Source organism: Ascidiella aspersa, chromosome 9 (assembly GCF_963924565.1).
Source record: "Ascidiella aspersa chromosome 9, kaAscAspe10.2, whole genome shotgun sequence".
In the NCBI taxonomy this organism is placed as follows: domain Eukaryota; kingdom Metazoa; phylum Chordata; class Ascidiacea; order Phlebobranchia; family Ascidiidae; genus Ascidiella; species Ascidiella aspersa.
This window is the reverse complement of record NC_139455.1, coordinates 19,271,064-19,285,351: the sequence shown is the minus strand read 5'-3', so window position 1 is coordinate 19,285,351 and position 14,288 is coordinate 19,271,064. Positions and strand designations below refer to the sequence as shown.

At 35.9% G+C, this 14,288-nt stretch overlaps 3 protein-coding genes across 5 annotated transcripts in view; 1 reads left to right on the top strand and 2 right to left on the bottom strand.

Annotated features, from left to right (window-relative positions):
• Positions 1–2,931: 2,931 nt before the first annotated feature.
• LOC146133453 (uncharacterized) lies at positions 2,932–7,107 on the top strand. The gene is made up of 11 exons (XM_083396544.1): positions 2,932–3,109; positions 3,366–3,493; positions 4,419–4,590; positions 4,659–4,760; positions 4,825–4,970; positions 5,113–5,231; positions 5,305–5,362; positions 5,786–5,907; positions 6,095–6,193; positions 6,260–6,303; positions 6,460–7,107. The coding sequence occupies exons 1-11, from the start codon at positions 2,999–3,001 to the stop codon at positions 6,706–6,708; spliced, it is 1,350 nt and encodes a 449-aa protein (XP_083252670.1). The 5' UTR covers positions 2,932–2,998; the 3' UTR covers positions 6,709–7,107.
• On the bottom strand, positions 6,742–9,761 carry LOC146133452 ((3R)-3-hydroxyacyl-CoA dehydrogenase-like). The gene is made up of 9 exons (XM_083396545.1): positions 9,536–9,761; positions 8,684–8,883; positions 8,480–8,596; positions 8,312–8,410; positions 8,149–8,234; positions 7,926–8,010; positions 7,824–7,866; positions 7,561–7,635; positions 6,742–7,326 (listed from the first exon to the last, which is right to left on the bottom strand). Exons 1-9 carry the CDS (start codon positions 9,573–9,575, stop codon positions 7,310–7,312), a joined length of 762 nt encoding a protein of 253 aa, XP_083252671.1. The 5' UTR covers positions 9,576–9,761; the 3' UTR covers positions 6,742–7,309.
• A 935-nt stretch (positions 9,762–10,696) lies between these two features.
• Positions 10,697–14,288, bottom strand: part of LOC146133451 (uncharacterized) — a 35,311-nt gene continuing 31,719 nt past the window's right edge. For all 3 annotated transcript variants that reach the window (XM_083396429.1, XM_083396431.1, XM_083396430.1), the window contains 4 exons: positions 14,083–14,197; positions 13,432–13,625; positions 13,002–13,142; positions 10,697–12,850 (listed from right to left, as the gene is read on the bottom strand). In XM_083396429.1, the coding sequence (XP_083252555.1) occupies positions 12,569–12,850; positions 13,002–13,142; positions 13,432–13,625; positions 14,083–14,197 (732 nt within the window). In that variant the 3' untranslated portion in view covers positions 10,697–12,568. The remainder of the gene's footprint in view (positions 12,851–13,001; positions 13,143–13,431; positions 13,626–14,082; positions 14,198–14,288) is intronic.

Genomic DNA, 14,288 nt, shown 5'->3' with positions numbered 1-14,288 from the left:
AAGTACATCATTAACTCCCCTAATAATTTCAACACTAACCCATTTTCTAACCCCACCCATTACCCACCAATAACCCCAAACAGGACCAAAAATTCGGTGCCAAAACAGCGGCGCCCTGACCAGACTAGGGCGTCCAAACGCCGACAGAACGGCCGATGCCAGACCGATGGCCCCCGATCGTTCCATATATCCCTCTACCCACAGGCTCGGGCGTTATTTTGGCCATTTAGGCCTTTTTCCGATGAATTTAGGACTTTTTCCGGTGAATTTAGACCTTATTCCGATCAATTTAGGCCTTTTTCCGATGAATTTAAGACTAATTCCGATCAGTTTAGGCCTTATTCCGACAAATTTAGGTCTTATTAAGACGATTTTTATCTTATGCTGTACTGGACATTACTGCGTATTTGGCTGTATTATGTCGTTGGTTTTAATACTATGGTTTTATTGATTTTTAGGTATTGCTGCTTTTTAGGTTTCCGTTTTTTTAATGTTTGAAAATTTGTTGTATTTCCGCAATGGTACTGTCTGATGTTATTCAATTCCTTTTTTGCATTCATGTAATTTTTTTGTACATAAAAGGATTACCAAATAAAAATGTTTTATCGTTGATTTGTTATTGTATGTGTAGCCTACTTTCGTAATGTGACAAATCACAACTAGATATACAAGCCATAAGCCCACAACCAAATAAGGGATATTCATGTACTTGTTTGTTCAGTGAAATAAAATCTATCGCACGCAAAAGACTCATAAGTCGACAACATGAAGAACAATGTATTTTTTAGGTTTGATGTTACCTTGTTATTTAAGGAACGCCACATAAACTGCACTTGATATGTTTAAATGAGGCCCAAGTAACCATCCCGCCCAGATGTGTAAATTTATAATATTTAGTAAAATAGATACAAAATTTTTAATATTCCGCGACTTTGTATAAACAGGCACAAGTAACATCCCGCCCGGATATGTAAATTTATAAAATTTAGTGCAATAAATACAAAAATTATAATAATTTTATACCAATTTAATGCGGTTTAGTGTAGTTTAATTGCGGAACAGATACGTTTCTTAAGAATGACGTACTGCAGACTGCACAATGCGACCAACTTTATCATTTCGAATTACACAGGCAAAACTGCAGCACGGATATGCGTTAAATGCGTTTAACAAGGGCGAGGACAAGGTATGAGAAGAAACGGCGGTTTTATTATGGTAACTGATTACCTAACGCAAATTGCAGCTTAATATCCTGGATAAACGCTATTTTTTTCTAAACAGACAAAACCGTACTAAACCGAACAGCATTGTTCTTGAAGCGTAAAATTAGCCCTTTAATCGGTAGTAACATGGCATACACCCCAGGTTAGTACGGATTTAGCAATTGTCCAACTAACTAAACGGTTAACTTAACATTTTTCCAAAACTTTGTGACAGTTATTGACCTCATTGTTAAAAGAATTACATACATTTTTTTCAGTGGATTTTTTAAATTTGATTGTTCTATACCATGGTGGTCCAAGGTTGACAGCATCGCGGGCCACAATATTTATTTGATATGGCCTACTTAGCGGGCCACATAAAGTAGGCTATATATGCGACATGCGTGCTAAAAGCGATCAACCATTTTCGTAAGGTCGGGGTATGAAATGTTTAAAGATGACGACAGAAAGCATCGCCAAAAAGTAATGCGATAATGAGACTGCAGGCAAAATGTTGCGCGCGAAGCGCGAAAAAGTTGCGTACTTGACAAAACAGAATACTGCATTTACAAGCGTAGAATGTTTTTAACTAGATATATTTGGCTAGAATTGCACGATGGAAAGGTCCAGGGCGTTAACCTTTAGTCACAGTGAAATCCTGTAAAACAATACTTTCCCGGAGTGCTATATATTTTATCGTTCATTTACCTTGAAGTGGCAAAAATAGTAATTTAAATAGGGTCGTACTTTTTATGTTACGTTTACTGGTCCATTAAAAAGACGTAAAACAAAACGCAAATGTAACCTACAAGTTGGCGTCTTTGCCACCCCTGGATGAAAACTTGATGGGCGATAGTAAACCGGTTAATTTATTTAATAATGTAACTAGGCCTATAATCAAACAATTGCAATATGCTTGCCGATGATCGTTGGTCAGTTATATTTCTTTGATTAAACCCTCAACTTTACGTATTACAATGATTCAATAGTGCTTCGCGGGCCACAAAAAATGATGTCGCGGGCCACATGTGGCCCGCGGGCCTGCGTTTGGACCACCCTGTTCTATACTACTTAATTACAACAAAAAATTAGTTACGAGGCTTGTGGTTCAATAGTTTTTACTGTTTTAATCTACTATGACGACGGTAGTACTACAAAATACATGGCCAATTTTTGTTACTGTTTTCAAACAAACAACTCAGCAGGCGGACCTTCATTTATTAAATTAATTATTTATGCTCTTTGGCGCTACTGTCAACTTGCTTTTCACCAGGGAAACTAAATAAATAACAGAAGCAAAGATCGCGCGATTTTTTTATAGTTTAACTTTCAAGTTCAATCAATTGAAAAAATTAAACTTAATTCGAACTAACTACGCCGGGATTAAAGTACACAGTGTTTCATTAAATATTAGGCAGCATTTTGTGCTTCGATTTACTGTTACACTGATGAATGACGCACAACAAAAATAAACTCAGATAAAAACCAAAAACATTAGTATGACAGGATAACAAGCCATACATTTGTAGAAAGCGATTTTGCTATTGCGACTATGGCAAAATATATATGCATTATTTAAAACAAAACGTCGGATCTTTCTGGTAACAATTTTAAATCTGAACTGTGTTTTTTTACTTATCACTTCTATAGTCAATGTTTCACATTATTTGAATTTAAATTGAGCCTTTGAAAACTATATACATATTGGCTATTTCATATTGCAGATGATGTTTATAAAACGACAACTGTCTACAAGTTTTATTACTTAAAATTTGTAAAACTATGAAATTTACCAAATGGAATTTAACTTCAACATTAACTCTTTATTTCCTGAAACAATAACTCTGATTAACGATGACATTGTTAAGGAAAGAAGATGGTCAAATGGTTTATACAGAAACCTACAGGTAAATATGTATTCTTGTTATTAGTGGCCTTTCTTTGTATTGGTAGTGTTATGAAATGATTGGGTCCATGTCTAGTATTTTGCAACAATTAACAATCAAGAAATTTTTTGGCATTCAAAAATATGGCACTAGTCTTATTTAAAAACAAAGATTAGTGAATTCATTAAAACACTGATGTTGCCTACAACTTTTAAAACTTCTAAAAATGCAAAAATAAATTTAGTTCCACTGAACAAAGCAGAACAATGTTATTTAGACAGTTGTGGATGTTCTTGGCAAGCGGTCTGCAAAGGCACAGCAACTTACAGGATCTATAACAAACTTGGAAAAATCTAAACTAAATGGATACCACATTTATATTCTCAAAGATCCATCTGGAAACAAGTAAGCAATAATTGTGTTTATATTTAATATTTCACTTTCACTACAGTTGTTTTCTATTTTGTAAAACTGTATGAACAGATTAATAATTTCAGGGTACTTCATTCTTTTTTCAGCCCAAACACATTTCTTACAGAAATTGGGCACTGTTTTTTGCTTTTATTTTAAACCCACTATGCCGCTGTAATGACATGTCAATGACTTGGATCAGTTTGTTATTTCTTTTTATTGTTCATATATTCCTTAATTGAATGAGACCAGTTCTAGTAGTTATTATTTATTTTTTAAGCCATTGAACTGCCTTAGGTCTAGGGTTCCTCTTTTTCCCAGATTTTTTCACTCCCGGGAAATGGGATTGAAAAATCCCGGTAATCTTGACAAAAAATTATACGTCATTATACTGTTTAAAAGTATTTGATATTAGCTCCAAACATTTATTTAGGCTCATCTATGTTCAGTAGAATTGCTTAAAACCTTCTCATATTAAAGGCTGCACGCACCCTCATTTGTTTTTATTTAAATAAAGCGCATTCAGGGCTCATGTTTATTGGTAGAATAAATTTAATGAAGTTTTTCCGCTGGTAAGCGCAAATAAACTCAGGCAATGACTTAATAGGTTTGGTAACATTTTTTTCTTTATATCAGTCAAAAACGACCAGTTTGTTTTAAAATGTTGGTATGTTGCCCAATAACCGGAATTATAAAATATTTCCCGGGATTCGGGAACATTAATTTGCGGGAAATTTCCGTCGAAACATTTCCGTAGAGGAACCCTACTTGGGTCTTACTGGGTATTAAATCACCGGGGATAAGCCTTTTGATTATGACTCGTTTGCAACACAACAAATTGAAGTGTTAAATGCAATCCTTTGTTCTGCTGGTAAGGTTTTCAATAAAAAACACATTTTATTATCACTCTTCTTTCTAGTGGTAATGGGACTGTTATTGGATTCATAAAAGTTGGCAAAAAGAGACTTTTTGTTCTGGATAAAGACGGAAATCACAATGAAATGTACCCACATTGTATACTTGATTTCTATGTCCATGAATCACACCAAAGAAAGGGATGCGGCCTGCTTTTGTTCAAGCATATGTTAAAGGTTAATACTTTTGTTAACCTAAAACCACGATCGATTGCTTTGGATGTAACCTGCAACTTTTTAAATAGGAAGAAAATGTGAATCCTGCTCATCTAGCCATTGATCGTCCGTCTCACAAATTTATCTCATTTTTAAAGAAGCACTTTCATTTATGGGCAACAATTGCTCAGGTAACTATTTGTTACGACATTCAGGGTTGAAATAAAACCTTAACAAACTCTATTTTCTGTTTAGGTGAACAACTTTGTTGTGTTTGATGGATTTTTCAAAAACCGCAGTGATTACAACCCATCCAAGAATTCACGAAACAGTAGGCACTGTTTAACCTCTCAAAGACCCTTGTCCAGAGCAGTTAGTGATGACATAATCAAGAGAATTAGGTAAAGTAACATGTGAAATCAAATTTACAATAACTAAATCCAATATGAACTTGTTAGATGTGTCCTAAATTAGTGATTTGCCTTAAATATTTACTTGTACCCCTTTGCTCATAGCAATAATCCTTGAAACATTTTATTTCAGACACAATGATTGCGCATCATTTTCTACTTCCTTAAAGGGAGTTCGCCCAGCATCTAGCACAACACTTGCAGATAACCAATTGAGCACAACCACAGTGAAAAGAAAAAAGTGGAATTTAGGTACTTCAACAAGTTTATTTTTTCATTTCATTTTGCTTATTATAGACAAACTACAGTGCAGTTTTGATTTTAGACGGCAGTGCATATACACCAGTTGGAGGCCAAAGACCACCAATGAATATGTTCAGCAGGTAAATTTAATTGGGAAAAATATTTCAGTGGCCTGTCACAATAAAATCTCATTGTAACAAATTTTGCTCAAACTGGGTAGGGTTGGTCTTCAAGTATTTCTTTCAGTTGTTGGTATGTCCTATTAAATTAGTCCTGTTTTCATCCTAAACATTTACCTGAAGATGTGCTGACAGAGATTAATTGAAATAGATACTTAGCACACTAGGTAGGCCCAACTAATTATTTTGTGGTGCGTTCCTTAAAGGAATAATTAGATTAGCTTAAAAAACAGACTTGTTCCAGAAATTCCTCCTAATAACTCTTTAGTGTTCCTTTCAAATAATTTTACAAGGAGGTTTCACAAGCCAATTTTTCTGTAGTAACAATACATGCCAGAACTTTAAATGTATTTTCAACTAATAGATCAAGTTGTTTTAATTAAGGTATGCACATACTGGAGATGCACAAAAACAGGCGCTTCCGCCCCTCCCACCATCAAGAAGACGAAAACATGATGCTGATGACATTATCACCAATCCGTACAGAAGACATACTTCATATAGCGGTTAGCATTTCATTGACTTGTTTTTAACCCTTTTACATGTTTATTTCATACTTTTCGTACTATTACAAAAAAAATTCAAGTAACTTGAACACTTAAAATTTAAGCGTGGTTTTCAGCTCCAAAGGCAATAAGTAAAACACATCTTTCTTTGCTTTTGAAAAACAGATTGTTGTTTGTCTACTTTTAGCAAATCCCAATACACGAACTGAAGCAATGTCATCAGACTGGGTGATGCAGCTTCGTCGCAAAGATGGCAATTCACATAGTGGTTTTCCAACAAAGGCTGGTATGTATATTATAGTTTAGTTTGTAACTAGATAGCTTTAACTGTGGAAACTATGGTTATGTTTAGAACTGAAAGTCATTGGAGATGATCATTATGAACCGTCTATGATGGTAAGCTATATTGATTAAACTTCATACATAATTTACCCCTATTTGAAATAGATACTCCTACTTCAATATGGCATTTAATTATCACACTGCTATGCTTAGTGATCATGACATTTTAAATACAAACCTTTAAAATCATGTCAATTATGTGATTTCTAGAGTGAAATAAACAAGAAGTCGGCTGCTCATGTTGTACCCGAACGGCCTCATATATATCACAAACCATCTGACATGATAACTGAATTGCGACAAAAAGACGATCAAATTATGGGTATTTTTCCAAACAAAAACTCGTTTTCTGACCAAAGCCAAAAGATGCAAAATTGGCAACATGCACATCTTAATGGCAACCAGGGTTCGTGGAACGTTCTTGGTGTTCCCAACTGGTCATTTTGGAAGAATAAATGACTGCTTTTTTGTGCAATTTTTGTACATGTTGGCTACAGCATATGTATGTTTCCTTATATTTGTTTTTATTGTTGCAGTAATATTAATATATATTTGTTTTTGTGCTATTAAATTTGGTGAACAAATACCTTTACACTTCGAACCAAACAATATTTGTGTTTATATTTAATGAGTTCGATAAGATGAATATTATGATAAAACTATTGCATAATTCAAAGACAAATTATAAAACCGAATAGGCTGCATTTTCATGTGAATACAAAAACACAAATACTTTTTTTGAAGAGAAAGTCGAATCAATACCAAAAAAAGCCTAAAAAATGAGGGTATATTTTACTTGACGGGATTACCTTTAACAGCCTAATAGTTCTAGATGCACTAAGAGACCAATGTTGTTTTAAAAAAATGTTAAATTTAGAAACTTAATGGGGTACAATGCCATCAGCTAATAAATTTTTTATAAATGCATTGTATTGTAAAGATTATTATTGTTTGCATAGAATTCAGGTAAAGAGTAGTATTTCAATTTTCTGTCATATATCAATAAATAAATGAACATTACAATGACCAGAACTCCTTTGTAATAATTCTTCTAGCATTCTCACGCATTCAATCCCCCTAAAGAAAAACATAACAAAAATTATTTAAAAGAAATATTTGTATATATATATATATATATGTATATATAAAAGCCAAGAAGTTTCAGATATATCAAGTTTGTCTTTTCCCTTACACCTGGTTGTATATTAAGCACTTTCTTACAAAGACTTATACATGCATTTTAAAAGATAGGGGATTTACATAATATGCCTTTACAAACAAATTGCTTATTCGTTGGAATTTAATAATTACCTGTTACTTCCAAACAAGCACAATTTACATAGGAACTTTCATCCGACCCCAAAAATAAACAAGCATTGGCAACCTCTGCAATTGTAAGAAGAGAAAGTATTACAGGCATGTTATTTAGTTATTAAATCAATAAAGCTTATACTAAACAATCATTACAAACGCAGACTAACCCTCAACTGAAATACTAGAATAAAGTGCTGGAAACTTGATTATTAATATTAAAATATTTACCTCTACTTTTTCTAACAACAAATTTTGATTACCTTCAGGTGTTCCCAGTCGTTTAGCTGGTATCAATGGCAATAGCTACATGAAAAGCAATAATTAAAACAACTGTTTGAGTGTAAATATTCTTTAATATCTACCTTTGAAATGATTTTTTCGGGAACAACTGCAGTCATTGGTGTTTCAATAAATCCAGGTAAAACTGCATTGCAGCGAACTCCAAATCTAACAAAACGAATAAAATAGTCAAAAAAATAAAAGGTAATAAAAACCAAAGAAAAAGGGTTAGATTTTCTGTTTTACATACATTCAATAAAATCTGGAATAAATGTATATCCTATTAAATTGAACTATTAAAAATACCTTCCCATTTCTATTCCAACTGTTTTTGTAAATCCAATAACACCAGATTTTGAGGCAGCATAGTTTGCCTGTCCTGCATTTCCACTCTGTCGCAAAATGGCAAATATGGAATGTAAACATTATAATGCAAAATTTTATAATAGCTTTAAATTTAAAAATTTACTTTGCCAACGATACTTGATATGTTGATAATAGATGCCGGATGTATCTTAGCAGAATGTTTTAATGATGCTATGAAACTCTGTGTCATCAAGAATATGCTCTACAACAAAATAGGAAAATCACTGCTGTCATACAGTATTAATAGGTTCTTAAGGTTTTTTTTACATACCTTTAGATTAACATCAATGACTTCATCAAACTGTGCCTCTGACATATTCATTAACAAGCTGTCTCTTGTTATTCCAGCACAATTGACTAGAATGTCACCATTTCTTTTAAAACAACTCTGCAATGAATACATTACAGATTATGGTAATAGGTCCTACTATGCACATCCAGCAATTATATAATAGATATGACATTGTTTATTTACATTGGATTCTGAAAACAATTGCGATACAAATGTTTTATCTGAGACATCTCCATTGCAAAAGAAATGACTGTTGCCATGTTTCTCTGGGAGCTCTTTGTGAAGCTTTTCTATTCGCTTTGATGTTTTATCAACCAACATTACACTGGCTCCTTCCTTAGCAAAAGTTTTGCAAATAGCCTGTCCAATACCACTGCCTGCACCTATAATATAGGGCGAATACAATTTATAGTACATTTTTTCCAAAATATTACCACCAAATTACCTTTTATTATAAAAAGGTATTGGATTGGAGTTAATGGAACTTTTGATATGAATAACGAGGCCAAATTGTTCAATTAAAACGATGTTGATTCACTCAAACTATTTGTAGTCAAGTTAGATTGCAGATTGGTAAATAGTGTGCCCAAATGGGATTTTATTCTACAATGATAAATTATGTAAAGCACCACATACTTTTAAGGTTACATTGTGAGTTTAAATTAACCACTTTGTTTTGTGTTACAGATTGCTTGTCCCCAAATAACAAGTTTATCAGTGTTTTAAAAACAGTTTTTTAAAAGTCCCTATAAACTCATTTGCAAAATAATACAAGTCAAGTCAAGTCTTTTGACCAAAATAATAAAGTCAATTCAAGTCATTCAAAAATTGTTGACTTAAGTTCTTAAGTTAAGTCATTAACTTAACCATTACAACACTAACATTCAACTTACGAACTTAATAAAACAGGACAAAAAATACAGATGCACTTTAATAAATCTCATTTCTTGCTGAGATTCGTGGTTAAAACGTCTTTTTCAGAAAACGTGCTGAAATACAATCTTTAGGCGTTTTGTAAAAGCACCACATAATTACCTGATATAACAGCACATTTTCCTGCAAGACGAGCTGCCATCGCCCGTATACTCCGTTAGGTTAAGGTTTGAGACAAAACTTGTTTAAGGAAACAACGAATTTTGCTGTGACAAAAAGTAGCACTACTGCAGTTCAACTTTTATGTGAATAATGGCAGCAAATCATGATGTCAAGTCGAAAGTAAATTAACGCGGCATATGGTTAACGTTTGTTTGCACATGTACGGTTGTTTACATTTCACTCAAACTCGATCAACCAAATCTAGATGTGCGCTAAACCGTGACATTCGCGATAATAAATTGTTAAATAACATGTAAATAACTTTTGTTTTTTAGAACTGTAAATACTCTTCAAGACAGTTCTAACTAGTTAATGTTTTTAGGCATAACCAAGCTTGGGCTTCTTTGTACTCGGTATTGCGGCAGCAGTTTAATTGTTCATTTTTTTATAACGATCGTTGTGAGCAAAATACAGAATATTCTGTAAAACCTTTTCAGTATTTCATGCCAAATTTATTTTTCGGTTGCACTAACACGGTTACCTAAACATCAGAAAAGAGGGAATTTAAAAAAACTACTACACAAAGAGCGATCCCCAGGTATTAGACGCATTTGTTTTTAAAACTATGTTTCGCTATTTTACAAAAAAATGTAACTGAGCGTCCATGCGATATATTTAATTAGGGCCAAATAATCTTGAAACCCCTTATTCATTTTAATTAATGTACAGTAAAATATCTAGTCTAATGGCAATGGATAGGATGTCGCTGCTTTGCTTAAAACAACGGGTATGGGAAATGATACAGAATATCCTTAATGCTCACTACGTATTGAGAATATCTAACTGAAAAATGGGATAAGGTAAAGCCGTAGATATTTAACTATCTTTTCCCTGTTCTGGAGGATTTAGAACCTGAAAATGACATTACTACAAAGAACCAATAAAACAAGCGTAAGTATTATAAAAAGTAGCCGGCTGTCCCTATATAAAAGCAAATTAGTGGCGAAAAATGTTAATGCCAGCATGCCATAGTTTTATAAAAAGAAGCCGGCTGTCCTTATATTAAAGCAAATTAGGGGCGAAAATGTTTAATGCCAGCATGCCACCGCTCTTCGATCAACAACTTAGAACTACCTTCACGACCAAAAAACTTTAGATCAATACAATCCAACGAAATTGTTGTATTTTGGAGGCAGACAAATAAATTCACACTGCCGCAAGTAAAACAAAGCTACCTTCTAGTCACTTCGACGAAAAAGGACATCCCACGAAACGGATACATTCCGAAACTACGCGGCTATGGACACTGAACGAATGCGCCAGCCAACCCGGGCGATACAGGTCAGAAGGGGTCGTACAAAAAATACTATTTATGTTCCATGTAAGACTTAACGCTGTAAATGTTGAAAACATGCGCGCTAACGACATTCTTAATGCGCTTTTGGAACGCATTTGAGAACGTCAGAAATGCCGGGAAAGTAGGTAATAATAGCGAGTTGCATCGCCGAGTTTTGCGCTATGATTGACGTGGGCCAAATTTTATTCTATGACGAAATTCAGAAGGTGCCGCAAAACTAAGCCTGTAAACATGGAAAGCTTTTTGAATGTGTTTAGCACCGATTGTTGATAGCAAGGGGTGAAACCGGTCGTTCAGTTGCGCTTTGGCACGTTCGAAACGTGCAGCAGCTTGTACGGCGCTTTAGGCAGTGCGTTGCTTTCGACTATCTCCATTCGCTACGACGATTACACACCACAAAAGGGCTCGGGAGTAATCACACGGGTCTCGTGTGTATGTACATCGTTAGTACATCAACAATGCGCATACGCACACGACGATATATCAGCAGGGAAAGAGAGATTACGCGCGTACATACATCGGTTCACCGAGTCGCGAAACAACACATGGCGCCACAGTGATGGGACAAAAATAAAATTTGTAAAGCGTTTTTCGTTTAAAAGATGAATATATGTGTGTGCCGACAAGCTATTGCGTCGTCGCGTGCGCTTATAATATCGATAGGTGATTAACCAAAGTTCGCTTCATCTTTTAAGCACGGGTATGTGAGCAGGGTGGATTTTAAACGACCCAAACATTGATATTGTAGCGTACATTCAACCTAGACGTCACTTGAACCTCACGACGATTGCAACTAGCAAAGCAGCGCGGGTTTCGGTGGTTGAGTAGGCCGCCCTAAAGAGTCGGAACACAAGAGTATCGCAGGAAGTCGAAAGTCGCGTGTGACGAACGCTAACTGTTACTAAAGATCGGCTGGTCGGCGTTGTACAAGGATACGATTAAATACACACGAAGACGACATGCAAACCGCCTTACGAAAGAAAGCACGGAACAAAAATACAGGCGTTAAAGCGGCTGGGCCTCGACTGGCCGTTTACAAGGGTTGCAGGGATGGGCGCACTTTAATGCTACAAACAACATGGAATACAATGAAATGAAGCAGAAAGATTAGGAAAACGGTCGCCGCCCTGGGTAATTCCGGTGTGGTTATACATGTACTTCACCATTTCAGCGATTGCCGCGTTAAAAAAGCTTAAAATCTATTGCCATCGGCGCTACAGTATCAAGATTTTTGCGGTTGTGCAGCAGCAAAAGCAATTGCTTGTTTAGTAACGAAATTCTGCTGGTTATATGTGCGCATTTGAAGTAGACCCGCCTTCCTTCATTATAGACAAGGTGACGCGTGGGCTACTTTTTCAATTATTACAATAAAGGAATACAATAGTAAGGAGCGATAACTCAACAAGAACCGAACAAAACTGACAGAGTGAAAATGTGCTTGGGTTCGAAAGCGCGCGCGGTGGGAATATTTGAAACCGAAAGCACGCGCGCACGCACACACAAGCACATTGAACAGATGTGAAACACGTTAACGCAGGGCTCGTAACAAACAGAAAGAGAAAGCATTGCTATACACCCAACAAAACCGTTCTGTCATCAGCACATGAACCGGAACTCGTATATACAAAAATGCGAGCGGTTTTTCACGTCGCGCTTTGGAAAGAAATGAGCTCGTTTTACTTAATCTGGGCGATCTGGCCGACTTTTGGACGCGTGTCGGCCAATGTGAGCTTCTTGGTTGATGCAGCAAGCGAGGCAGCGGCGGCGGTTGGGTCGCCCGCGCTCCCTTCGTCTTTTTTGCCGTTTCCGTTGCTGTTTTTCTGCAGTCGTTTGACGCCCTTTCCCGCTCCACCGCCGCCTACACCTCCGCCGATAGGACCGCTTCTCTTGCCTTTGTCGTCGTTGTTGTTGTTTTTGCTGGCGAGCTTCCGTCGGTCCACGCCGGGGTGCCGCATTCCCTGTTTGGGGCACAACAAGGTTTGTGTAAAAGAATCAGGAAAATAAAGGTTATACTAGGGAGAGACCCGACGTTTTTTATCACACGGCCGGCGATATGAACACAAGTCGTTTCGTTTAAAGAAGAATTGCAGCTTAACCAGAACGACTTACGGGTTTTCGTTTTGGAAGCGGGTCACTATTCGCGACCTGTGTCGACCAATCAGCTGAATCGTCCGACTCTTTCTTTGGGTTATCGGGGAAGAATGCGGAGAGAGATTGCAGAAGATTAGCTCTTTCACTGGCTTGGTTGGACTAGATAAAACAAAACCATTAACTGATGTAACACTTCCTATCACTACCTGAAAACACAATTAATAGAATCGCAAACTTAATTTCAAAAAACAAATGTCACAATTTTAGTTGAAAAAGAGAGAAAAAATGAAGATCTAAAAAGTTGTGTGACAAAGTGAAGGTCTAAAAAGTTGTTGATTACCACTTATAGACATTTAAAACCCATCAGGAAAGTCGAAAATCAAAAAAGTAATAAAAAAATTTAACATTATTCCAAAAAGTTATTTTGAATCAGAATTTGACTGATTACCTTGACCACCTCCTCTGGCATAAAGGTCGGTTTCTTGCCGATCAGATTGCTGCCGGCGCCTCGCACCAGGGTTGGAACTGGCGGCATCTTCGAGGTGCCCGTGGATTGTTTGCTTGCTGGCTTGACGTTCGGCTTTGGCTGGTTTTGATAGTTTCCAGGTTGCATGGAAGAATGGTCGGGCATATACTGGGAAACTGTAAGTAGAACGAAAACAATGTCGCATTGCAGAATAAGACTTTTAAACGAAAACACCTTAAGACAATAAAAAAGGCGAGAACAACGGGTAAATCCGATTTTGGTATTTTATACCATACAGATACCAGATATACGACTATATGTCATTTTCTATCAAATAGACCAAACTGAATTAGTTCATACTTGCATTAGGTAGTGTTTTACAGATTCTAATCTCAAAAGTTGTTTAGCATTAGGATTCTTTAGTTGCCATTAATTGTTCATTTACTAGTTTGCTGTGAAATTAACATTCGCGCAACGCAAGATCGTAAATCATGGTTGAAATATCTTCTATAATTTGGCATTGTTTAAACACTAACGGTTCCAATAACACAAGAGACTACGATTTTAATCCTGTATCGAAAAACACACTGCAAGGGTCTTCGAAAAACAGCAGAGCTAAAAAGCGCAATTTACTTGCAACTGAGGAAGGCGGCTGCTGCATCTTCATACCGCTTGGTGGCATTGGTTTCATTTGAAATGGCATTGGACCGGGGTAGCCGGAAACTGGCTGGTGTGACACCATGTTGGACTGAAATAAGCGAAGCTATTTTCAACATATATTTTTTGAAAAGAACTTTATAGATGAATTCAACTTAAATGAGTGTAACACGAGAAAAACA